Genomic DNA, 27,316 nt, shown 5'->3' with positions numbered 1-27,316 from the left:
GATAGTTATTCTTCATGATGATCTGTCCCTAATCTGATCCTTCAGCTGTTCCAACAGTGCACTCTTCACTGCTGTTACTAAGCATATCCATGTTGCTTCCCCTTCTCATTCCTCCCACTTTTCCCAGCATTATAGCATTCTTTACAGAGCTGAATTGTCCCATAATGTGTCCAGAGTAGGATAATTGAAGTCTGATTATTTGTGTCTTAAGTGAGAACTATGGGTTGGTTTGTTTGATGATCCATCCATTTTTTTTTCTTGGCTGTTCAAAGAAAGTCTCAAGAATCTTCTCCAACACAAAGTTCAAAAGCATTAATACTCTTCCTCTCCTGCTTCTTTAAATTCCAACTTTCACTTCCATAGAGTCTCACAGGGAATACCATAACTTGCACAATTCTGATCTTTTAGGTACAATATAGACACACCACAGCTTTTGAATATATTTTCCAAGTCCTTCATGGTTGCTCTAAATCAGGTTTTCAACCAGTGGTACGGGTACCACCTATGGTTCATTGACACCTGGCAGATGGTATGTGGCCATCCTAGAAAAGTGGTTGCAGGGGAGGGGAATGAGCTGAACCGGTGGCAGCATTACACAAGCCTGAGCGAGAGATGGCTGGAGCTGCAAAGCTGTAAGGGCCCAGCGGAAGTGCCAGGATCAGCGCCAGGCTCCAGCTGAAGCTCGGCACTGATCCTGGCGCTTCTCAGTCCAGAAGAAGCACCGATCAGCTGGAATGCTACAGCATCTCCAGGGTTTTGTGATTTACATTCAGATGCTTGGCAACTGATTCATATTTATGATGGTCACCGTGTCTCAGGGTCATGTGAAGTGACCAAAACCTGCTGTAACCACCTAGCAGAGTGGGTGTTTTTTTTGTTTTTTTGGTCATCAGGTGCTTGACACCTTGCTAGGCGATTGGTGGTACTCAGATGTTGCCATATCCTAAAAGTGGTGAGTGAAAAGGTTGAAAAGCCCTGCTCTAAATAATTCAGTTAATCACTCTGACATCTCCTTCAATGCTGTCCAGATTATCAAAATGTCTGCATGGTGCACTCCAGGAGATACAACCCCCCTCCCCCCACACACACCATTTATCTTTTAGTAAAGGGGCTTGCAGTGTGCTTCCAGCCTCCCTGTATCTTCCACTTCTGTCAACTTGCAACTCCAAGTTCAAACATTATTGCCTGATTATTCAGTTTACTGACTATACCCACATTGCAGGAATTTGACATTAAGAAACTGATTTTTGAAAGAAAGAAAGAAAGAAAGAAAGAAAGAAAGAAAGAAAGAAAGAAAGAAAGAAAGAAAGAAAGAAAGAAAGAAAGAAAGAAAGAAAGAAAGAAAGAAAGAAAGAAAGAAAGAAAGAAAGCTCAGTTCAATTCCAGGTGTGTGTATTTCTGCATGCCTGTTTGCACAGAAGGGATGACAATGACTTTACATGAATGTTCTTCCAGCACTGCACGCCAAGAGAAAACTATGCAAACTTCAGGGTGGAACTGAATTCCGGATCAGAAACGCAGTCACCTTCTTAGTACGGTCGGTTTCTTTTCCTCCCATAAACGGCTGTTTACTCTCCTCCCTCGCGTCATCTTTCCATCAACCTTGTGACTTTGGTGGACCAATCCGCGCCACCTTCATTATCTCTCTCCAGCATGGGGAAGTAGCGATGCCTTCTGCCTCCAACATGTTTCTTTTCACTTTCGTTTTTAACTCCTTCGCCCCAAACGTTACCGAGCCTGGCCCGGGACAGGTAAGAGAGCAGCGGGTGGGGTCGCCTTCTCTCTCCCCTCCCCCCCTCCCCCCCCGGTCCCTTCTGCCTGCCTGATCCTCCTTAAGCTGTGCTTTGTCAAGTTCAGCTGACCGGGAAGAAAGCGTCGCGCGTCGTCCCCTTGAAACTCGACCTGCCTCCTGTCGGGTGGCGATATTTGTGGCATTCGCGATCAGTTCGCGTTTCTCTTGAGCTTCGTTTCGTCAAGGAGAGAACTCGGAGAGGGTTGGGAAGTGGACGTTTTCTCAGTTTTCTCCTCGCTAGAAAGAATTTTGATTCTGCCAGTGAAGGATCAGAGAGAAAGTGGTGGGATGGATATCTACCAGGCATGGTTTTCGAATAGTTTCCTCTGCTGTTTCACCAAACAATAATAACAATAAAAAAAGATTTAACAGGAAAATCCAATTGTCTTATTGGAACTACAGGATCTGGTGGTTTTTATTTGCATCACAGGTAATAAAAAGTGAAGAGGAGAGAACCGGTTATTATCTATATATCTATATAGATATTTATATCTACATATCTATATCTAAGCGCTCTCTGTCTCTGTCTCTGTCTCTCTACACACACACACACAGAGAGAGAGAGAAAGAGAGAGAACCAGTATATATACAATTTTTGCTACAAGTTGCCCTCCATAATAAAGATAAGATAAGGAAGGATGATTAAAATAGAACATAAACTTAAGGAGTGGCAGATAAGATGCTTTACAGCTTCAGATAAACATAGAGGATGGGGCAAAGCTTGTTTTCAAATCCTCCACATGTGAGAATTAGTAACAATGCCCAGGCCGGATGGATTAGACCCAGAGAAACTCAGTCGGACAAATTGCTATTCCAGTTTATTGGTTATTATAGCATAGCCAACTTCTTCCCAAAGGAACAGAGATGCTGTGAGATGAACACTAAATTAATTTGATTAAATAAATATATAGCAAGAGGTAGTTTTGCCCAATAACTTCTTCAGCAGTGTCATTAATTATTAATAAATTCATTACTTTGTCAATCCCAAAGCAGCCTTTTGCAAGAGAGTGTTGTCCAAATTGTTGGACTTCAAAATCCCAAAATTTTCAATCAGTAAAATGGCTGGGAATTCTGGGAGATGAATTTTAAGAAAGATAATTTGAAGTGTCATTGCAAGACTATACAATTGTGTGGGAGACTTCCTTAGTGTGAGATTTTGGATTAATTTAACTAATTCTTCATTCTGAAGAATTCTTCAATTTGCCCATCTCTTAACTCCCATGAATCAAGTTCAACTCTTGACATTTCTTAAAATCTCATCTTAATGTTGACAATCCCATAGAGATAGTTTTTTACACCTCTTTGGGGGAATTTTTTTTCAACTTCCCAGTCTAGTCTCTCGTTTATTTCCTGGTGGTGTCTCATCCAAGTACTAAACTTCATTTAGCTGTTTGAGATCAGACAAGGTCAATTGCTTTTACCTAGCTCAGACTACCCTAAAAGTGTAGGGGGGGAGGGTTAAGCCTAGAAGTCTTACTAATTGTAAGTAAGAACCACTACTGGATTAGCAATCAAAATTGGCTGCAAGAACAAGAAGATAATGTAAGAAAATTCTAAATGGAGGGAATCAAAATAAGTCTTCCTAATAGCAATTGTATTGTTCATAATCTATTTTATCACAAAAGGACAGAAATGTCTGCTGTTGTGTTCTTTGTCCTAATCTTTGCTATCTGGAGGTACCTATCCAGTGAGAACAGCCAGATACAGTACTCAACTATGAATTCCCAGTTTTATCTCCAACAGGTTCCACATATAGGGATATAATGTTAAAATATAATAATACAATACAATAATGTTGCTGCTAACTAACTGCTTTTTCCTCAATGCTTAATAGTGTGAGGATTTTTATAAGTTCATTGAAATAAGGTGATATGGTTTGATGTCACATGCTTCAATAGGAGCTTCAGAATGAAAATGTGAAGAGGAACATGTGAAAGTCATATTATTTCCTGACAGGCTTTTCTTGTTTGGCTGGCTTTTTTAATGTCCCCACCCTTCCCAGTCACAGTTAAGTCCAATGCATTTTTTTAAAAAAAATGAACCTAACATTAAAGCAGTCAGGAACAAAAGCAAAAACTATGGGTATGGTTGAGTAGAGCCAGCCCTGAAATAGTGGGTGATTATGTTACAGAAATAGAATATGGAAGTTATTACAAAACACTTTGTCTCTAGCAGTAGAAAACAGGGGCAGATGTTCAGAATAGTGGAAGAATCAATTTTGTCCTCTCTCTTTCTAATTTGTATGATAATGAAAGCTGTGGTTTTCTAAAACAAAAGGTGATATGTTTTAACATTTACTCTTTAGCTTGCTCAACCTGGAACTTGTTTTCGAGTTCACTTAAGTGTTATAAAGATTCATCTTAAGAAGCTACTGTCAAAGGTGGAAATCAAAATATATAATATTTGGAGAACTTCCTTACAAAAAACTCTTTGTGCTATAAAAACTTTGCATTTCTCACCTCAAAGCCAACCATCAAGAAGAGACACTTTCCTTCTTTGGTATGAAGGAGATGAGCAGCAGGGATGAAAAATGGCAGTTCAGTTTAAGCTAATGATAAAAGCCATATAAACTGAGATAAGCTTTCTGAGATAAGCAGAAATAATACTTCTAATCCTAAATCTCTCTTACAAGTTTATTGTGTTTTGTAATGACCAAATTAATGAATTCCATCAGCATTTCTTAGCTTGGTATCCTCTTTTTTTTCTTTTAACAAACCTGAAATCCCTTGCATCGGGGTGAAGTTGGACTACTGAACAGAGCTCGAGTGTTTATTGGCCGGATGCCCTTCCTGATGCCTATGTTGAGTTCACATCAGAAAGTTACTCATTGAACCCAGATAAACCTCTGCCACTAAAGATCGAATTAACTGCCTCCTGATTGTGAGGAAAGAGCTCCACTTCTAGGTTACGATACTGCTCTATCTACAGACCCTTTAATCCAGTATAATACTTAAACTTAAAATTAAATCACTCTCTCTTGGCCCAACAGAGTTGTTGTTGTGGGGAAAATAGGAGGAGGAAAGTGTATTGGATATGTTTGCCACCTTGAGTTGCCTGTAAAAATAATAAAGGTGGGATAGAACTAAATACATTGTTTGCTTAGATTTCTTCTAAGTAAACAAGCTGACTGAAATTAGAAGCAGGTCTTTTTGGCTGCACCCAGTCACGTAACTAACCCTAACCTTCTTTGACTGATTTTGACAATTTAAACAGGGTTATACTCAGAGAGGAGACCACAAGGAAATCCCAAGTCTAAAAGTTAGACTGGCAAATTGAACCAATCACTAAAGGTAATGATAAACTATGATTGTATTATTTCCTTCAAAGTAACATGGATGTGCCTGTAACATCACAAGAAATCAGGTTTTCACCTTTATCAGTGAACAAATATATATGACAACTTTAATAAGAATGTCCTGTTCCTTTCGTTGTATTAAATTAATCGAGTTTCCAGAACTAATGTTTACACATGATCAGAACTGTTTTGTTTTTTTAGTGAGCGTATGTTCCAAATCTTCCCTGGATGGCAGGGGAGTGGACAGAGGAAGAGGAAAATATTATTTTCAAATAATATAAAAAAAAAATCCTTGAGGAAAATTCCAAGGTTCTGTATGCTGCCTTTACTCCTACTGTACCCCCATAATAAAACTTTCTAGAATTTCCTAGGTCCCTTATATTTTTTTGTCCCAGCTCACTGTTACATAGCTTTTTTTCTTTTCTTTTTTTTTTTTTAAAATAGATTTGAAATTGCTGTTCCATACATTGACTTTTCCCAACTTAGCTTATTTTTAATGTCTTGGACTACAGTTCCCATCGTCCCTGGTTTTGTTTTTCTTTCTTTTTTTCTTTTGTTCTCATTGCTTAATTTTTTGCTTATCATACATTTGATTTTAAATCATGATTAAGAATACAAAAGAAATAAAAACAGAAATCTTTGTTCTGTTGAATAGGATTGCCTGTTCGTGTATAATGGTCAGACTGGGGCCATTAATTTTTGCATTCTTTTGTACAAATGCTTCTTTTTATTCCTTCCATCCCAAATAAAGTCAAAGGACTGGTCTTTCGTGACCCCTTTTCTTTTTTCTTCTTTCTCTCCCCCATCTTTATTTGTCAGATTCTGGATAAGTTAAGGATAAGGAAAAGCCAGTTTGGTCTAGTAGTTAAGACGCCAAGCCGGAAAGCAGGAATCCATGATTTCAAGTCCAGCCTTAGCCATGAAAGCCACCTGGGTGATTTTGGGCCAGTCACTCTCTCTTAGCCTAAAACTCCTAGCAGGTGTGTGGATACTTTGTGACCTTGATTTATTTATAAAAATAATAAAAATGGATACAAAATAAATACAAAGGATAAGGAAAAAAGAGGGAGATGACTCTCTTCTTAGCAATGTGATCTTCTCTGTCTTAGGAAGGAGAAGTTTGGAAACCCTCAGTATCCTGGTCATCACAGAATGGGAAACCGAAATAGTGCTAAACCGTGAGTTGGTTCTTTATTTTCCAAAGAAAAATATTTGGGGGAATAATACTGAAAGAATTAATGTAATAACTTGATCTAACTTTTCTCATAATCTTCACCATGGCCACCTCTAGTATGATGTATTGGAACATTGGTAAATATTGTAACTTAGTAGCAACAAATTATAGATTTTTTTTTTTAAAAATGGTTGAGTACCATGAAATTAAGATTCTGTGAGATTTTGCTATTTATTTATTTATTGACAGAAATTATGCTATTTTGGTCAAATTTTACTATTTATTTATTTGTTTATTTGTTTTTATCAAAACCTTTTCAGTTATTTCAGAATTCATTCCAACATTTGTATTTTTCTGCTGATTACTGTGTTTTTATTTATTCTTACAATTGATTTGCAGTTCTGTGGGAAATTGATGTAGTCTAAAAACTTTAATATGTAAACCCTTTCTAGAGTGAATAAATGACAGCTTTAAAAATTCAGATCAACTAAAAGAGAAACCAGAAAGAGAAATCAGTGGTATCTAAGTCCACCTATTATATATTTATCACTTAACTCTGACTATCAGTTCACTTTTCCCTTTATCAAACACTAAGCATGTTATTTGTTTACTTTTGATGAGTCATTTTCTCAAGAAAAAATAACGGGAAGGCAGTCATATCACCTAGTTTCCATTTTTCCACTTAATCCATAAAAGCTAACATTGCAAAGTTGACTTTCCCACCATGAAAAAAAAAACATTTCCACAAAGCGTTATGACAAATTGCTATGCAAAATTATAAAAATAAGCCAAAATACTATGTACTAGTGCAATTGTTTTGGAGTAAGGAAAGCAGTCTTTTCACTTTCACTCCCTGGAGGCAAAAAAGAGATCACAGGCCAGTGTAAAGCCAATAGTAGAAGACTGAAATAAGAGACGGTAGTGTTGTGGAAAGAAGAGACTCACGCCAGCTCTTCAGAGAAGGAAAAGTTTATTGCGCAGGTTCAGAGAGCAAAATGAAGCAAAAGGGTCTGAACCACGAGGGGCTCGTGACCAGACATATTTATACCCCTCATTTCCTGGCTGTACATTATTCCTTATTTGGTTACATTCTGTGCATTCCTATCAGAAAGACAGTTCACAGTCAACAGTTGCAGAGGCGTGCATGTAGCTGCAAAAACAGGATATGGCTATCTTAGCTCAGCATCTGTCTGAAGGACAAGAATATCTTATGCCAGACATGTCAAACACAAGGCCCGGGGGCCAGATCTGGCCCGTGAAGTGGTTTCATGTGGCCCGCGAAGCCATCCTGGAAACAGTGAGGGAACGGCCCCCACTGCCTTGGCCCTGGCCCAGAGACCCTCCTCCTGCCAGAGACCCTCAGATCTGTCCCACTCCTGCCCAGGCCCCCATAGGCACCCTTGATGCGAACGATGTAGAGCTGGCCATGCCCACCCAGTAGGCCATATGCACTTTAGCCACGCCCACCCAGTAGGCCACGCCCACCCAGGCCACACCCACCTGGCCTCCTGAGGGCAACCGCAATGCTGAGGCAGCCCTCAATGAAATTGAGTTTGAAACCCCTGTCTTATGCCCATTCAGCACTTTTGCAAACACCCTAGTTTTTCTCATTTTACAGACACTCTGGTATTTTTCCACTTTATTAGTGTAGGGTCCACATACAAAGTAGATGGAGTCATTGATTTTCTTCATTTGATATTCTCTTTTTCTTTTGTTTTTAATCTTTACTCCTCTTCCTTTTTCCTCCTCCTCCTCCTGATCCTCTTCTTCCTCGTCCCCCTCCATTCTCCAGATGAAGGATGGGTGTAGTACAAGACTCTGACCTGGGAAAATAACAATCAGATTTAATTTCTATGAACTATCTATGCACTTGGGCTGCAGGCAATGATATAGTTTGGTCATTTTAACTCTGGACTTCACCCTCCTTCCCATTTCAGATTATGATGCTCATCCTTCAAGGTGGAGCTTCTGGATTTCTCAACAACATTCTGGTCCTACAGTATCACATGAAGCTAAGCTAGAGCTTCCCACAGTTTGATTCAGTTCTTTCTCTTTGCTTCTTTCAGGCCGATCTCATCAACAGTCCTTACACCAAAGTCTGTAGGAGGCATGATCCAGGACCTTCAGGAAGACATCAAATGTTCCATCTGTTTGGAGTCCTTCATTAATCCTGTCTCCATAGATTGTGGGCATAATTTCTGTCAAGAGTGTCTGTTTATCCACTTGAATAATTCTCCACAGTCTGAGTACAATTGCCCTGAATGCCGCCATCTCTGCCGCCCTGAATGCATGAAACCAGATGCACGGCTGAAAAGTTTGGTGGAAAAAATTTCACAGTTTCCTCACCTGGAAGAAGTCAACAAGGTGAGATTGCATCTAGGTAGAACTAAGAAGATTTTACTTCATTGTATGCCAGGTGCAAGAAATCACAAACCAGGATAGAGTTCAAAAACACTACAAGTTTATTTCAAGCTATCTAGATAAAAGTATCTGATCTACTAATGGTAAAGACAAATTGGTTCCAGATAAGAGTTAATGGACTTTAAGGGGAGACTTAGGTCTCTTACAGGGTGTGGTGATTCCAAACTGATGCTGCATTTGACCCCTCCCTTGGCTCAACCTGGTCATCTCCTACATTGCAGATAGATAGATGGATGGATGGATGGATGGATAGATAGATAGATAGATAGATAGATAGATGATAGATAGATAGATAGATAGATAGATAGATAGATAGATAGATAGATAGATAGATTAGATAGATAGATAGATAGATAGATAGATGATAGATAGATAGATAGATAGATAGATAGACAGACAGACAGACAGATAGATTTGAAGTTGTTTCAATAAGCAGATGAATACATAAAAAGCAATCTTGCAGATGACCAGATTCAGAGCCACACAGGACCATAAAGGTGACAACCACAACTCTGAGCTACATCTGTAAGACAAGGTGCAACCAGTTCAGCTCCCAAAGTTGGGTGGACACCCAAGTATAACAGGAATCATTCATCATAGCCCAGGGCTGCCACATTTTGTATTAGTGTTAGCTTCCAAATGGTGCAATGAAATGTAGATCATGTTATAGTTATCCAGGCAAGAGATGACATGGATGAATGGGAGCAAGACTTCCAACCCAAGAATGGCTGAATTAGTGTACCAGATATTCAAAGGTCCACCTGTCTGCAGCTGTCACCTATCTAAAGAAGAGTTATAAGTCAATAAGGATCCCATGTTGTGGGCCACTTTGAACAAGGGAATACAACTCTCTACAGAATTACTGGATTAGCACTTCCATTATTTGGTGTAGGGTTATGATATTATTACTGTTGATACCTGACTATGCTGGTGGATGACATTTCCAATGGTTTCACATAGATGTCAAAATCATCTGGGCCATTCCACAAAATAGAAGTTTCTGAGCAAAGTTGTCATCTCCTCTCTTGATGGGAACCATTCCTTAGGAAGAGAAAGAACCATTGAAAGACAATATGTCAATAAAAACTGTCTTCATTTCGCACTCCAAGTTATATAGTCCTCTTCCCAAAAAGCTCACAAACAGCATGTTCTCTACCACTTGTGTCAATCTGGCATCACAAATGAGCTGCCCTAGTTTCTTCTATCTTGGCTCTTTTGACTTTGACTGAGTAGCCATGAAAGTTGTATACGACTTGTTTTGAGCTAGTTGTCTTCCTTTTCAGAAAATATCAACAGCTTCAATGACATTGGGGCAGCCAGTTCAGCTGGTAGGTTTGGATGAAAATGGGGATCTTTACTTGGATGCGGAGGCCCTGAGTAGCTGCTTAGAGCAGGAAGAGGTGAAAGATACTCCTGTCTGCTTAATTTCCATCATTGGGGAACAGCGACAGGGTAAATCCTTCTTGCTCAACTTCCTCCTTCGGAGATTTAAAAATCTGGTAAGTTTGAGCATATTTATTTTCTTAGTGTTTTAAAATGATTTGGATTGGATGATACTTCTCCTATCATCTTACAGTGTTCTGTTGATTTTATTCAAGAAATCAAGCATGCAAAATGAGTATGTGCATTGCATTTTGCACATTTTTTCCAACTTTCTAAAGAATATGAGAAGAAGGAGAAATAAATAAGGCATACTACTTTCCTTGTCTGAAAAAGCAAATGTAACAGCTTAATCACTGAAGGTAGCCTAGTATTTCATCTCTCATGGTATCTCACTGGTGGAGTACAAATGCCTCTCAAGGAGTTTCTAAACTCCCAGGAGATTTATACCATAAATAAATGGCAAAAATAATTAATGGATAAATAGTAAAAAAGTAAAAGTAAAATAATAACATGCATTTCACCAAAAAGCAAACTGATGAATTTTGCAGAAATAAGGAGAAAACTAGAGAAAGTTGCTTGCCCAAGTATTTTTTTGATATATTGGAAAATGTATGTTATTTGACTAACCATGCTATTGCAGCAGCTACATGTTTCCTGTCTCATTTATTTCTTCCTTGCTGGCAGGCTGTTGCAGATGACTCTTGGATGGGTCACGAAGATGAGCCATTGACAGGTTTTGAATGGCATCCAGGAACTAAGAGCATCACGAAAGGGATATGGATATGGAATCAGCCATTTTTGGTCCCTGGTGAAAATGGAAAGGTAACAGTTTGAGAGTTCAATCCAAGAAGAATTCCCCTCTTCTTTCTGCCTTTTGTCTTCTTTGTAGCCCCTGTGCCAGATTTTTCAACAATTTTTTTAATTTATTGCATTTCACACCTCCTACACATCACAACAGTCCCCAAACTAGAGTTCATTAATGCTACCCAGAAGGTTGATAGTATGATAGAAAACATAGATCTTGCCAGTACTTTTTTTGTAAAAGAAAAAGGTGCCGGAACTCACACACGTCATACAACTTGCCTTGCCTACCCTACAAGGTTCTATCCAAAAAAGGTGCCGGAACTCCGTTCTGAGCGTTCTATGAGAAAAAAAGCCCTGGATCTTGCCATAAACAATGTTGCTTGGCCAAGCTGGAGGTTGATCTAATTGAGTTGTCTGAATGATTGATTGATTGATTGATTGCCATCAAGTCAATGTTGACTTGTCTTGGCAACCAAATAGATACTTGTCTTCAAAATGATCTGTCCCTAACCTGGTGCTTCATATCTTCCAATGTGCTCCTATCATTGTTGTAATTGTATCTATCCACCTTGCTGTTGAGTGTCCTCTTCTCTTTCCTTCCACTTTTCCCATCATTAAAGACTTCTGTAGAAGGCTAGTGGTTCATATAATGTGTACAAAGTCGTATCTGGTCATTTGTGCTTCAAATGAGAACACTGGGTTATTTTGTGTTATGTTCCATTTGTTTTCTTGGTGGTCCATGGTACTTTCAGGAGTTTCCTCCAGCACCAAATTTCAAAAGCATAATGGAGAACTAGGATACTAAACAGCATGTTGAGGCTTGTATTTTAAAAAAAAAATCTGTTCAGCACAAGAAATGTAGATTTTAAAAGGCAGCAGATTTACCAATTATGCAGAATGTGTGCTTGCCACAACGTGGGGAGAGAGAAGAGTGTTTTGAAAGCAGAAACTTGCTTTTTTACAGCCACATGTAATAGCTGCTATACTCAGCTATGTTTTGTGTGATTCTTGCCACTTCCTAACTGTTTTCCTTTCTTGCCTTGTTTTGGCCGCATCTCTTATCAAACCTAGATGAATCAATGGACCAGGTGCTGGCTGGACCCTACTAACCTATCTTTTCCATTATAAAGTGATTAATTTCCTGTATTTCTGTCATGATGGTATGGACTGTTTTCAGTAGTTTTATCTCTGTGGTTTTTATTCTGTTTATCATCATTTTGATTTTTTAAAATATCAAGAATGCTGGGAACTGTAGTTCAACCAGGACAGAAATCTAAAAGATTTACCATCTCTGCTAAGAGAATTTAATATACTTTAGAAATGAATTCTGTGGCTACGTACACAAAACATTCCTAAGATGATTATTGAATAATCCACATTGCACAATTTATTGAATCAGAAACTAGATGAAAAGGATGAATTCACACTATATGTATCCACTTATTTCTCTTCTCCATTCCATCTCCAGGTAGCTTTGTTCTTGATTGACACCGAAGGCTCAATGGATATAGAGAGAAGCAAGGACAATGGTGTTAAGTTTTCAGCTTTCTCTATGCTGCTTAGCTCCTATCAGGTGGAGTTCTAGAAATCAAATCACCTTTTCCCCTCTAGACTGTAACAATAACATACTTACCCCATTTTTGTTGTGTTTCTTAATTGTCTTTTAGATTCTCAATTTATCCCACAGACTGAAGGACCCAGACCTGGAATACATGGAAGTGAGTTGGGCTCTAAATATTAAAAGTGTGGTCCTTGTCCCAGGGAGACAATGCAACATTACCGGGCAGAGGTGATATAAAAAGAAAGTTCTCTCAAAATAGTTAAAAGAAGGGGGCATAAACTAAAGCCCAGACTTCTGGTGTCCTTTGATTCCTTTAATTCAGGCAACCAAACTGGAAAGGTCCTAGACTATTTTACCTGGTTACCTTGACTCAGAAGCAAGAATCTGCCAGCTGTAGTACTTAAACAGTCCAAATCAGTTTCAGTATACTACAAGCAGAGAATCAATGCCTTGCAAGAGACTCCATAAGTAGTAAGGTTATGCAGTACTTCGGATCCATTTACAGAAGATGCTGAGGAGAATGGAAAAAAAGTAAATGTAATAACCTTTAAAGCACCTGTATCTTTTTCCAGGATATTTGGCAGCTACAGAAAAGCCAAGTTAAAGTAAGAAAATATGTAGCTGTTTTAAGAGTTTTGATAGGTGTTATGATCATACTCCAAAGCATCTTTTCCAAATTGTCTCCAAAGTATTGCCAAATCTCATTCTGGTGTAAATATTAACAGGAATGTCAAATGATCGAGTCAGATTGCAAGAAAATCCATTTCAGTTGGATGATTAAGCATATTGACATGCTAGGGCAAACTGATCTCAAGAAGCCCTTTCACCTACATTTTGTCCCTGCTCATAGCTTGACAAAAAAACAGGGTAGAGATTGTGGAATGTAATGCAAATGTGGGAGGGAAGGTATCTAAGCAACCAAGTTGTCTTTGAGAGCCTGCAAGAATATCAAGGTCACTAATGCAGGTGCTCAATGGAGAAGTGGACTGAAGAAATATTATTGTTGGACTATGTGAACACCCAGTAGGTAGGGGCGAGGGAATATATTGTTTAACTAAGCAAGCTTTCTGTGGGAAAACCAGACATGATTTTGCTTCTTCTGTGCCAATGTAAATTTTCAGTAAAGTATTATACTCTTGGTAAAATCATGTCCCAGGAGTTTCTTTTTCTGAAAATGCCAACTGGACAGTTGACAACAGCTTGATTAATCTTTGTCCCAATAGAAAACATGGATACCTAATAGTTATCAGATCCCTATTACTGCTGTACCAGTGTGTGTATATGTGACCTACTATCTTTTCCATTTCCTAAAATCTACAATGAAGTTATCAAAAGAAATAGTTCAGGAAAACCAGTAAGGAAATTTTCAATTTTACATGGTTGACACAGCCATGAATGCAACCACTGAACAAAGGCTAGATCCCCACATCATGTTGGTCTTAGATACCAAATTAACCCATTGTCTGATTCTGCACATTCATTGGATCATTAGCTTATCTCTGATGCTTGGTTCATGCAATTCACTATGCCATAAGAAACACTCTAATTTTACAAGTAATTAAATTTGGCATGTTGTACAAATGCAGCTAAAATTATTTAATTGATCTGAATAAATTGATTGTCTCAATAACATTAAAAATATTAAATGGAAAACTAGCAATGCTTTGTCTTTCTATAAAAGCGATAGGTTAAGTAGTTTAAAGTGACTATTACATTTTAAATGGGGGGATATAACCCCCACCAGTTTACATACAGTACTGTACTTAAGTCTACTGTCCTGAATTGTCTGGAATCGGTCAGGATATAAATGTGACATAAGATAAATTTGTAAATTTAAGTAGGCATTATTCTTGTCTTACCATAATAATAACACCATCAAACAACAAAATCTGCCTATCCCATGTCCTTGGGAAGGGTTCAATATTTGGATAAAAATGTCAAATCCAGTTTAAACATCTGGCTGAACCATTATGATATCATTTCTAAAAATATAAATTTATGTGCAGGTTTATCTTTCCTGTCATCAGTCACCTAAGGTGGCCAACAGTAAAAACAATAACTCACAATCACAAAGTGAGAGAGGTGCTCACTTATTTCCTAAATCATGTTTTAGTTCTTCATTTCTGCTGCTGAGTGAACAAACAATAAGCTCAATGAAATTAAATCAGCTAGTTTCATAGTCACCCTCTTCTTTTATCCCACAGATGTTTTTGTACATAGCAAAGACTGTGGGCCATCAATTCAAGCTGAAGCCTGTTCAGGTAAGGAGCCCCATCTTTTCCCTTCTTTCTTTTTACATTCATGTTGTGTATATATATATATTTCCTCTTCCATTGTTACCATTCCCTCAGAATTGTTGCCCTTATACTTGGTCAAAGAGTCTCTTTGTTCCTGAATTCCTCTTCACAGCAAACGCCTCTTCCTCTCTGTTTTTTTTCTGCCTGGTACTCGCATCTCTCTTTCCTTTTCTTTCACTGTGAATACTAATGAAACTTTTTCACCCACTGCTATTTATTCATCTCTATAATGCATCCATTTTTGATCTCCAGAAAGGACAATAATTTCTTTCTTTCTTTTTTTTTACAAAAAGTCCAAAATTAGATAGAGCACCATATTCCCACCATATTCATAAAAAAGGGATTGGTTAAGTAGGATGGCTTATTTTTCCCAATTATACACACTTACTATGCTGTTGCTTTAAGAAAGTTTCTCTCTGCCTAGTTTGAATGCCAGAAGCTAACCAGGTAGTAAGAAAGTTCTTCAAAAAAAATGAGGGTTAGTGGGGTACCTTCATGCTCTTTCTCTTTAAAAAAATATTCAAAAAGTTACAGTACAAATTCAAAAAATAAAATTAAGTATGCTCTTCATGCTCTTTCTCATCCAAAGCACAAATAGACAATCTGCTGTGGTGTATGAGGTTTCAAGTTCCATCTTACAGAAATAAGAAACTCTGTTCAGGATTGTAATTTTTCCCAATAGGTATTGTAAGCCATTAAAAGTCCCAAAGTCATATCTACCCAAAATGAGAAAAAAAGGACACCAAGTGTTCGTACAGTTCCCTTTGGTGACAATACAGTATCATCAGCCCTACCTATTTTGATCTTTGTGAGCTGAAAAAGTGGAGGGAGAGTGTTATAAAGAAAAAGAACAACCGAATAGCAATATGAATGTAAGGGGAGGCACTGCTTTACTTTCACTATAATTATGATATGCTGGGGTAAATGGTTTTTTAAAAAATGAAAACCAATCTTTAAAAGTAGGACTAGCCTCAAAGGGAGCTACAGTCCGAACTATACTTCTGCAGAGAACTCACATATGATTCTTTTCCTTATTCTCTCCTGTCCTCTACAAATGATAAGACAGCTTTGCTCTCTCTCAGCTTCATAGACTGGGAATAGAAGGAAGGATAAGTGAATAAGCTTGCAGAATAAGAAAGGATCTGATAAAGGAGGAATGCCCTTAGAAGATAGGACCCATCATCCAGGGCCTGAAAGTAAGATTTCTCTAATAGGGAAAGATTCTACTTCCAAATGATGTGAATCACTCTCCCTGTTTTAGCAGCGTTGATGGACGTGCCAAATGGCAGGAGAAGGTGGTGAGATTGAAAATATCTCCTGTGGCTCTTTGTAATGGTTGAATCAGCCCTGTAACTTTACTGCCATATGTACAATTTACTTTCTAACTCACCTTTACTACCATGCAGACTAGGTTTGTTGTTCCATGCATCCAGTGGACATGTAGTGGGACCACAATAGGAGGGAGAAAAGGCAAATGCAGAATCTTGCAGCTCCTCTTGTTTGTTTGTGTTTTTTGTTTTTTTGTTGCAGCATCTTGATGTTTTGGTTCGTGACTGGTTCTACCCCGCCACCTATGGATTCCAGGGGGGAGAAGGTTATCTCCAGGACACCATCCAGGTAAACCTGTTGTAGAAATTATACAAAGATATCATGAGTTGATAATGAAGAGATTCTGTAGGAATCCATCTCCCCTCTAAAGCAGAGAAACAGAGTGTTACAATATTGCATCTTCTCCCTTCTATTTGTCCATTTAACCTCAGAAGCTGGAGGGTCAACCCAACCGGCATCCACAAGCCCTGCAAACGTTCAAAAGTACCGACACTTCTTGTTACCTGATGCCCTTCCCTGGCAAGACATTGGTGATGGGAAATGAAGGCACCATAGCAGGCAAGAACATCTTTCTTTCCATTACACCTTCTTCATGTTCCTCCCACAAGTCTATACATCCAGTATTTATATGAACGGTAGAAAAGAATAAACACAATTACTTCATTCCATTTCAAGGAGGAACATCAATTCCATAAATCCTTTCTGATTAGTGTTGGAGTTTAACAATAATTAGATCAATTCATTCTATAGTTTGAAATGGAACTATGAATCTTTGTTTTCTTAATTGGAGCTGAGATGGGGGAACGAAACCAGGAAATGGGTGTTTTTTCTCTTATTATGGTTTAAAAATTGCTCTGTATTCAAAAGGCAATGAAAAATAACTGTAGTGAAGCCAACAAGCTTATCCACTGTCCCGGTGTATTTTTTAATGAAATAATTTTTTATCCTACAAATAATTTTTGTGACCAAAATTCACCAAAATCTTCTCATTGTCCTATTTTATCTGTCTGGCTGATAGCAACATATGCCTTTTCTTCCACATCCTTTCCTTAGTCCTACTCACTACTGATAGAATTGACTTTGTAAGCCCTTCCTTTGCTGCATTAATTTCCGCCAAATCTATATGTTTACTTAAACGTTCACAAAGCTTAAGTCTTGAAGATGTAAGTAATATTCTAAAATCAATTTTATTTCTCCCACCACCAGCACCCACTCACACTGCATATAGACAAACATAGTGACTGTTTTTAGGTAGGATTGTTTCCTTTTAAGGCCAAATACAACACTCTTTTGCATTCTGGAGTTTTGGACTAAATCAGGTTGGATTCAGATATTTTCAACTATGATCTCCAGAAAGGATATATAAAAAAATGAGTGTGTTTGCCAAAACAGTTGAATTGTTTCTTGCAGGTATGGATGAGGATTTTAGAGAATGCCTGAAGGATTATGGGAATCATGTTGCCAGATCAGCTGGAATGCATGTACAGAGAAATCAGAAGAGCAAACCTCTCACCGGGACAGAACTTGCTAATAAGATAAAGGTGAAAGTTATGGGAATCAAATGACATAACCTACGACTTTGAATTTGTGTTTGGCATAGAGAGATTTCTATTACATCCAAAAGAGATCAGTCTCTTGAGCTATTTCTCAATGTCAGGAACTTTAAGATGCGTGGACTTCAAGTCCCAGAATTCCCTAATTCCCTAACTACTATCTACCAAACATCAATGTCTTCTTACACTATCTATTCTGACTCTTTTCCCCTCTCTCTGAGATTTCTAGTTTTTCTTCTGTGTTGTCACTTTTAAAAGCCAGCAGATGGAGCAGTTTCACTTTCCTAAGTTGTTCTTCTCCTTGCTGTGCTTCTGTACATTTGTTCTCAGAATTGTCCACTCCTTCCAAAGGAAAAAACAACTTCTCTTTTTGCTGCTGATGGTGGCATAGCTGTAAAAACATATATCTCCTCTCCTCCCTCTCACACCTGTGTCAAGGTTGCTGCTTTATTGGCAACTCTGCTATGCTGGTGCTGGAGTAAATGAGAGGGAAATGAAAGTGAATGAGAAGGAAATGAAAGAGACCTGGAGTTCTCTCAAGCAGCCAATCTTTGTGAGATGCCTTATTCTGGATAGGTGAAAAATGGTTATATGAGGAAGGACCCTGGAATCTGCAGTTTGGACTTAAAATTGTATGTTTAAATTGACAAACAGGAAATGTTCAGCACTCCTGTTCAAAACATGATTTCATAGAAACTCAGAGTTAAAATCCCTGCTCAGTTTAAAAATCCATTTAAAAACATCCAGAGAAATGATTGTTGAAGTACCACTTGAATACATTAAGCAAAGGGTAATTTAATTCCACTGTTACTTGGCACTGTTTGTAGCCAGTGGACATACCTACCACATCAAGTTGGTAGTTCTGAATCTCATGGTGAGTGTTAGTGCCCATAGTTTTTTGTGTGGCTTGGTTTGAGCCTTGTTACTACCGACTCAGAGGAAAGGAACATGGTTGCCTCCCTTCTTTCATCCAGTTGTTAATGGGAGGAATCGCATGATATGCTTTGGCTTGACATGGCACACTGATGCAATTGATGTTCCCTCATAGTTTGTCCAAAATTAACGCAAGCCTAATGAGATCTAGAACAGACATGTCAAACACAAGGCCCGGGGGCCAGATCCGGCCCGCGAAGTGGTTTCATGCGGCCCGCGAAGCCATCCTGGAAACAGTGAGGGAACGGCCCCCACTGCCTTGGCCCTTCTGCCAGAGACCCCCAGATCTGTCCCACTCCTGCCCAGGCCCCCATAGGCACCCTTGATGCGAACAATGTAGAGCTGGCCATGCCCACCCAGTAGGCCATACGCACTCTAGCCACGCCCAACCAGTAGGCCACACCCACCCGGCCCCCTGAGGGCAACCGCAATGCTGATGCGGCCCTCAATGAAATTGAGTTTGACACCCCTGATCTAGAATATGATAACACCCTCCCCCCCCACCTTGGCACATTTGTGAATATTTAGTGAGTTGATATATGTATTCCTTGCACGTGTATGTGTGTGTGCATGTGTGTGTATTAAAAAAAAATCCTCACCTTATACTCACTCTTGGGTCTTCTACCAGGGGCTTTATGAGTAAGATCTTAGTTGTTCCTAGCATTGTACATAATTGGACAGAGAGCTATGTTGGAGCCACTCTCCCAGCTTAGGAGTCACAACCCTATATACTGTTATTACTGCAACATGTGCTTTGGCCTTTACTTTTCACATTCTCTCTAGTACCTTCTTCAGGCCCTCATCCTTATCTACTATCACAATACTAGTAGTAGTACTACCTACTTGTGGTAATACATAATTTTATTAAAGATTTCTATATATCTAAAACATAAACATGAAAACATAAAATGGAGTATTGAGAAAAAAGGAAAATGTACAAAGTACATTATAGGCAGAAAGAGGAAAAAAACAAAAACACAATAAAAGAAATGACTTCTGATCTTCTTTACACCATATATAAAAAAAACTTCTAACCCTGATTCCTAGTCTGAGCCTTTGGTCCATTTCAATGCCTTTATGCTTTTGATATTTTTATTATAATTGTTGTGTTAATCATTAACTGTTAAGTTCTAACCATCTCAGAAAAAGCATCATTTAATCCAAAATTCTATGTGAAAAGAGTGTGTCATATATTGGGGAAAATATTGTGCGTGTCTGTTTCTGTATTTTGATCTGTCAATAGAAGTCTCTGTGCAGGTGGGTTATAAGTTGATTGTCTACATGCTGTATTTGGAGTTATTGTGAATAGACATGTATGACAGCCTTTTGTTAATCTACTTTCACATGTTGAACCCTCCTTTTTTAAAATTTCTTTTAGGATTTGTCAGAACTCATGAAACAATATCACACTGGTTTTTCCTCACCCACAAAGGTACTGACTTTCCCATTTTCCTTCTCTATCCTTTTTTAAAAAGGAAATTTTCCCTCAGAGCAAACTCCATATTTGCAGACTGCATGAACAAATCCACCCTGTTTTCTGGGCAGCTATGTATAAATCATTTGCTTTCATCCTCTTCTGTTTCATTTTGTTTTAATCTTAGCTTATCTTACAATTCTAATACTGCTTGATGGTTCCCAACAAGGAATTAATGGGGCCTGATAAACATAATGGGGCATGAAGAAGAAAACCAAAGAAATCTTGCTGAAGCTAAATTGGGATGGGCCTAGTTAGTGTTTGGATGGAAGAACATCCATTTGTTGAATTCTGTAGAGGTGGAAGATGGGAGGAGACTGTTTGATACTGGGTTCATTGCTTCAATGACAAGACGAGGCGAGTGAGTTCAGTAAAGATCATTGTTTATTTGGTAGCAGGAACTGAACTGAGAAAAAAGGGCTGCAAATGCAGCAATTTATACCCTGGCCTCTAGGCGGCGGCCAATAGGTTTAAAGCAACCTATTGCCGCCCTAGAGGCAGCCAATGGCGGCGCTGGAGATGGGTTGTCTAAGGAGCTGGGAGCCATTAGCCAGCTTCCCTGCTTGAGCAACCTTCCAGCAATTAACCCACGTGATATTCCCTGAGCAAGACAAAGCCCAATACATTACAGAGATTATCATAAATAACTTGTTATATATGGCTTTGGAGAACCATAGTAAGAAATCCAATTTCTGATAGTGATGGATTAACCAGTGGAACAGCTTGCCTTCAGAAGTTGTGGATGCTTCATCACTGGAGATTTTTAAGAAGAGACTGAACAGCCATCTGTCTCAAATTTGTAGGGTCTTCTGCTTGAGCAGGGGGCTAGACTAGATCAGGGCTTTTCAACTGGTGGTACGCGTACCATCTGTTGTACTTTGACACGTAGCAGGTGGTACGTGACTGCTAGCCAAGTGTAGCAAGGGAGAGGAATGAGCCAAAGCAACCCAAGCCTGAGGTAGAGAAGCCCCAGGACCAGCAGGGCTTCAGCTAGAGCCAGCAGGGCTCCAGCTGATTGGCTCCAGCTGATTGGCACTTCTGGAAGTAGCTGGAGCTGGAGGTGAACTGAAGAAAAAGTGGGGAGGAAAGGAGAGGCTATAAAAGGAGGTGGTTTGAGTGGGAAAAGGAAAAAAAGACAACAGGGAAAGCTGTTAGCTGGCAGGGGAGGAAACAGGGACAGAGAAGAAGAAGCAGCCATTGCTGGAAGAAAAGGTCCCTTGTTCGATTTTCCAACCAGGAGAATGCAATCAGTGCTGATGAAATGAAAAGCCAGCATGTCGGAAAGGAGGTGGGTTTATTTAGTTCTGGATCAGCTGGCAGCTTGATTGGGTTACCATAAGGATTTTTATACAGTTTTTACAGCGTTTTGTAATTCAGAGGCTCCTTTGTGTGCTTTGGTTATTGGAATATTTTAGTCTGTATTTTAGGCTAGCAATGAGTCCAAAGTGTTGACTTTTGTAGGTTTAATCCCTTTAAACAAATGTGATTAGTTTTACCCCCTTATCTTGAGTCTGTATATAGCTTTTAGAAACTTTCTTTGAAGGTAAACAGGCTTAATTTAAAGCTAAAGCTTTTCACATTTGCCAGAGCCTTTCAGTCTCAGATTGCAACATTGTGACACATGACACTCCAGGCAGTTTAAAGAGAAAAAACAAAACAAAACAGAGTTTATGTGTTTCTTTTGTGAGCCTTTCTTGCTTTGTACTTGATTCCTGTGTCTTAAGGATACAGGGAAGGGACTGGGGGGAGGTGCATTCTTACTACACTGTGGAAGGAGAACTAAGAAGGGCTGACCAGCTAGCTCAGGGGTCTACAAACTTAGCAACTTTAAGACTCCCAGAATTCCTCATGATGGCTGAAGAATTCTGGGAGTTGAAGTTCACAAGTCTTAAAAGTGCCAATTTTCAAGACCCCTGAGCTAGCTGGTAGTGGTGCATATTAATAAACATGGATAAATTAATCATACATTTGTCAGTGCAAAGGGAAAGTGATTCAGCAAAGGAACAGCCACCAAAGAAATTAGAACTGGTACTTTTTTCCTTTTTTTCCTACAGTTTGTAATAGTTTATTAGATTATAGAATAAAATACAAAAATACTAAAGCAAATAGAAGGACAGTGGGGAGGAAAAAGGGGGGGAAAGTGAGGGGAGAAGGGAAAAATAAGAGATTTCCTCTGTTGCAGTAGAAGGAAGCATTAACACTGAACCTCAACTTTTTACTTTTCCATAATATTATAAATTAGCCATTTCTATAACAAATGAATCTAATCAGTAAAACCCAATATCCCCCTCCCTTTTTTTTAAGTCATCAAGTTTTTGACACCTTGCTAAGCACTGGTGGTACTCAAATATTGTCACGTCCTAAAAGTGGTACAATCTGTGAAAAGATTAAATAATAATAATAATAATAATAATAATAATAATAATAATAATAATAATAATAATAATAATAATAAGAAGAAGAAGAAGAAGAAGAAGAAGAAGAAGAAGAAGAAGAAGAAGAAGAAGAAGAAGAAGCTGGAAGGGACCTTGGAGGTCATCTAGTCCAACCCCCTGCTAAGGCAGGAAACCCTATACCATTTCAGACAAATGGCTGTCCAGTCTCTTCTTAAAAACTTCCAGTGTTGGAGCATTCACCACTTCTGGAGGCAGGTTGTTCCACTGGTTAGTTGTCCTAACTGTCAGGAAGTTTCTCCTTAGTTCTAGGTTGCTTCTCTCCTTGACTAGTTTCCATCCGTTGCGTCTTGTCCTGCTTTCAGGCGCTTTGGAGAATAGCTTGGCTCCCTTTTCTTTGTGGCAGCCCCTGAGATATTGGAACACTGCTATCATGTCACCCCTCACCCTTCTCTTCATTAAACTACACATACCCAATTCCAGCAACCGTTCCCTATGTGTTCCAGCCTCCAGTCCCCCAATCATCTTTGTTGCTCTTCTCTGTACTCTTTCTAGAGTCTCAACATCTTTTTTACATCGTGGTGACCAAAACTGGATGCAGTATTCCAGGTGTGGCCTTACCAAGGCATTGTAAAGTGGTATTAGTACTTCACGTGATTTTGATTCTATTCCTCTGTTAATGCAGCCTAGCACTGTGTTGGCTTTTTTGGCAGCTGCAGCACACTGCTGGCTCATATTTAAGTGATTGTCCACTAGGACTTTGAGATCTCTCTCACAGTTACTACTATCGAGCAAGGTACTACCTATACTATACCTGTGCATTTGATTTTTCCTGCCTAAATTTAGAACCTTACTTTTTTCACTATTGAATTTCATTTTGTTAGATAGTGCCCAGTGTTTGAGTCTGTCCAGATCCTCCTGTATGTTAAGCCTATCTTCTGGAGTATTGGCTATTCCTGCCAGCTTGGTGTCATCTGCAAATTTGATGAATTCCCCATCTATCCCCTCATCCAAATAGTTGATGAAGATGTTGAAGAGCACTGGACTAGATGACCTACAAGGTCCTTTCCAGCTCTATTCTGATTGATTGGATTCTGCATTTGTAACCATTTCCATTAAAAAGTAGCAGATATAAAGCTAAATAGCTGACTTGGATGAACCTGATGCATACGTCCAACTTTATACTTCTTTCTTTATTACTTTCCTTGTCTCTTCTGGGATGTAAGGGAACTCAGTGAAAGATTAAAAAATTTTGTAGCCACATCTGCTAACCTTTCCTTTTTCCTTCTGCTCAGATGGCCTATACCTTCAACCAGAACAACAATAAAATGTTCCAGAAGAAATTTAAAAAGTTCATCCAAAAGCAGGTAGGAAGAGAGGAAGAGACCAGTTTTATTATAGTTTTTAATTTTTTTAAATGAGGATTTTGAAGAAGCAAATATTTGGAATGTGTTAGCGATGGAACAGATTTTTATGGTTTATTTAATTTAAATTGGCACGTGGGGAAGGGCAAAGGATTGACATTTGGTCAGAGTATGGTAGACTAGAATCAGAAGTGTAATATAAACCAAAAGGCTATGCTTTGAAAGTTCAAGTACAGATAGTTCTTGATTTACAACTACTGGGACTGAAATTATGGTTGGTAAGTGATGTGGTCATTAGGTAAGTTATCACATGGACAGACCCAATTCTACAAATGATTTTTCCATGGTTGTTAAGTAAATCACCACAATTAAGCAAAGTTGTTAAGTGAATCATGTGGTCACTAAGCAAATTTTGCTTCCCCCATTGACTTTGTTGAAAACTAGCTAGGACACTGCAACTGTCATAAATGTGAGCTGGTTGCCGAGCACACAAATCATAATCACTTAACTTCAAGGATAAATTGTTAATCACTTTTTTCAATCCTTATGTAACTCTAAACTGTCATTAAATGAATGATCATAAATTGACCACTACCTATAGTGGTGTTGGTCAGTATTTAAATGCAGAAAAAGTAAATAAAGTGATTTTTGTTTGACATTGTATGAGGATGGACTTAAGGCTGGGTGAAATGTGCTCCACAAATGAAAACTTTGAGGTAGATCAAGAGTAAAGCCTCTTGTGTTTTGCGAAATTTAGTAGATATTACACCAAAATTAGACCATTAGAGCAAATGAACAAAATTTGGTAGACAAACCATTGAGCCCTGGTTTCCTTCTCCACATCTGTCTCTATAACTTACCACCCTTTTGTCTTCAATCTTAGGATAAATTCTCACGCTCAATGTGGGCAAGCCTACGAGTGTCCCCAAATTCGATGACTAGGCGCTTAGAGGAGAAGCAAGAGAAGCTGCTCCAACAGTTCCGAGATTCATTTCAGGGTGACGAGCTGCATCGGACTGAATTTTTATTGTGTCTGGAGTCATACCTCAAGTGTGAAGCTAATGATTTCATGGAAGATTACAGACGCCGTTTCAAATCCAGTGCGATCAAAGCTGGGGTAGCCATTGGGGTGGGTGCTGTGGGGTTAGCTGGTGGGGCTGTTGGAGCTGGTATAGCGGCAGCCTTGTTGGCAGGAGAAGCCATTGTGCTGGGCACTGGTGCTACTTTTGCGATTGGGACTGTGGCCGGGGCAGGCACGTTTGGACTTGTGGGAGGAGGAGTGGGAGCTAGTGTGGGGAGCCGCTTAGGGAATGCTAAGAGCAACGAAGCCAAGAATGAGGCTAAAGGTGATAATGAGACTAAAGAAGAAGAAGAGGAGGAGGAGGAGGAGGAGGAAAATGTGTCAGATGAGAAGAGTCTTATTAGCCGATTAGGTGCATCTTAAGAATTGGAGCCCCTACCTCCTTCACCGAAGAACAAATACCTGCTATAAAGACATAAATCCCAAGAGTCTAGTCTCATGTTCACTCCTTTGTCCCAAGAACTATGAAGAATTATTCTGGGATAGCTATAAAATAGCATAGTTCCAGCACAAAGATTTGGACTTGCTATTGACAATAAAAGACAAAGGCAAATGCTTCATTCAGTGGCAATTAAAAGAATAATTATTTCTTCTGTAGCTTTCCCTCCCATTTGGGGGAGGGGAGGCAGACCCCAATGAATTACCACTCTTTTCACAGTACCACATTTTCCCCTTCTCTAGCATCTATTTTCAGATATAGAATAAAGGAAAAGTGAAAAATATATCCATAGCATTAGCTTTATTCATGGAGCTACTTAATGATACCCATTCTACAATAGTCTGCTTTGGTTCAAAATATAAAAGAGTTTAAAGTGGGCCTTGTTGTCATCTAAAAATTTGTCACAGGGTCCTTCACTCTTTGTAGATAGACTGTAACACCTCCCAGATGGAGCTGCATCAAGTTGTAGTAGCAGGTGCAGTTAAAGGTGCAGTTTATGTTGTGTCTCAGTTACACCCCTTCCTGAATAGGGAGGCCCTTCACTTCATCATTCGTGCCCCCCACATCTCCTGTCTCGATTATTGCAATGCCCACTACATTTATTTATTTATTTATTTTATTACATTTATATACCACCCTTTCCCGAAGGACTCAGGGCGGTTTACAGGGTAATTAAAAACCAAAATACAAAAGTTAAAAACAGTTTTAAAAAAAATTAAATTTGTCCCTGTATAAGTAAAACCCCAGTTAAAATAAGATTAATCCTCAGCCTGGGCCAGAGAGCTCGAAGAGCCAGGTCTTCAGGTCCCGGCGGAATGAACGGAGGTCGGGGGCAGTCCTCAGCTCCACTGGCAGCTGGTTACAAAGGGCAGGCGCCCCCACTGAGAAGGCCCCTTTCCCTGGGTGTCGTCCGCCGGCAATCTCTTACCGGTGGCACCCTGAGAAGACCCTCCCTGTGGGAGCACACTGGATGAAGGGAACTTGATGCCGGCAGCAGGTGTTCCCTCAGATATCCCGGACCCAAGCCATGTAGGGCTTTATAGGACATCACTAGCACCTTGAATCTCACCCGGAGGGCAACCGGAAGCCAATGCAGCTCACGGAGTAGAGGTGTTACATGGGAGTATCGGGAGACCCCCATCACAACTCGCGCGGCCGCATTGACAACCAGTGAAAATTATTCAGAATCTTCAGCTTTGTGAATTGCATGGGGTGTTTGTTTGTTTCCAGATCCAATTTAAGGTGCTGGTTATGACTTTTAAAATCCTACAAGGCCTATAAGGCCAGATTACCTGTGGAACTGGCTTTACCCCATTACAGTAACCTGCCCCACTTGGTCAGGCAGAGAAGGTGATGCTTCTGAACCCATTAGTTAAGTATTTTGACTGGTGGGCTCAAGGAAGAGAGCTTTCTCTGCCACTGCCTGCACTCTTTGGACATACACTGTCCAGAGTCCGTCTATGAGAGAGATGGGCTGTTTGCAAATATGATATATAAATAAATTCAAGGTTCTGATGGTCACCTTAAAGGCAACACCTGGCTCAGCAGGTGGCTGAGATCAAGTTAACTCTGCTGGTCCAGAGAGAACAGGGAGACAAGGCATGTTAAAGGTCCCTGTACTAAGAATATCATGTCATGGATCCTAAGCCTTCTCAGTGGTAACAACCTCTTTTGCAAATACCTTTCCAATAAATTTTCTGGGAACTTTAAAGGTTTCTGGAAGGTATTTGGGAGAGGGATGAAATGCTGGGTTCTGAGAATCATAGGATGTTCTTTGTGGTTAAATGTTTTTAAGTTGTACTGCTATAATAGATAGTTGATGATGATGGTGACTGATAATAGATAACAAACAAACTAAACATTTTTACAATAACATAACATTAATGTTAATAGCTGCACATTTACCAAAAAACTCCTTGCTGAGCTTATGATATACTGCATCATATAACATTACCAGAATAATAAAAAAAACTTCTAATGTTTTAATGTTGGTGTTTTATATTTATAAAGACTTGTTTTTGTA

The 27,316-nt window shown here is 39.2% G+C and overlaps 1 protein-coding gene across 4 annotated transcripts; it reads left to right on the top strand.

Moving 5' to 3' along the window:
* The first annotated feature begins 1,331 nt into the window (after positions 1 to 1,331).
* On the top strand, positions 1,332 to 27,316 carry LOC308676532 (RING finger protein 112-like). 4 transcript variants are annotated; one of them, XM_081342372.1, is made up of 15 exons: positions 1,332 to 1,751; positions 5,006 to 5,082; positions 6,197 to 6,265; positions 8,328 to 8,625; positions 9,966 to 10,181; positions 10,750 to 10,887; positions 12,338 to 12,442; positions 12,537 to 12,587; positions 14,635 to 14,691; positions 16,258 to 16,344; positions 16,488 to 16,614; positions 17,467 to 17,597; positions 19,921 to 19,974; positions 23,705 to 23,776; positions 24,657 to 27,316. In XM_081342372.1, the coding sequence occupies exons 3-15, from the start codon at positions 6,240 to 6,242 to the stop codon at positions 25,215 to 25,217; spliced, it is 1,923 nt and encodes a 640-aa protein (XP_081198498.1). In that variant the 5' UTR covers positions 1,332 to 1,751; positions 5,006 to 5,082; positions 6,197 to 6,239; the 3' UTR covers positions 25,218 to 27,316. The 4 variants fall into 4 exon arrangements, with proteins under 4 accessions (XP_081198498.1, XP_081198501.1, XP_081198499.1 ...); XM_081342373.1 differs by lacking the exon at positions 1,332 to 1,751 and adding an exon at positions 4,130 to 4,696; XM_081342374.1 differs by lacking the exon at positions 1,332 to 1,751 and adding an exon at positions 5,907 to 6,067 and having other exon boundaries at positions 5,018 to 5,082.

This window comes from Vipera berus (assembly GCF_964194415.1).
Source record: "Vipera berus genome assembly, chromosome: W".
Taxonomy (NCBI): domain Eukaryota; kingdom Metazoa; phylum Chordata; class Lepidosauria; order Squamata; family Viperidae; genus Vipera; species Vipera berus.
The sequence above is the reverse complement of the archived record's forward strand: the minus strand, read 5'-3'. Positions and strand labels throughout refer to the sequence as shown.

Coding starts and splice junctions, on each gene's coding strand:
- LOC308676532 (XM_081342375.1), top strand. CDS start 6,240: ATGGGAAACCGAAATAGTGCTAAACC. Junction 14,692..16,257: donor TCAAGCTGAAGCCTGTTCAG/GTAAGGAGCCCC, acceptor TTTTTGTTGCAG/CATCTTGATGTTTTGGTTCG. Junction 17,598..19,920: donor AACTTGCTAATAAGATAAAG/GTGAAAGTTATG, acceptor AATTTCTTTTAG/GATTTGTCAGAACTCATGAA.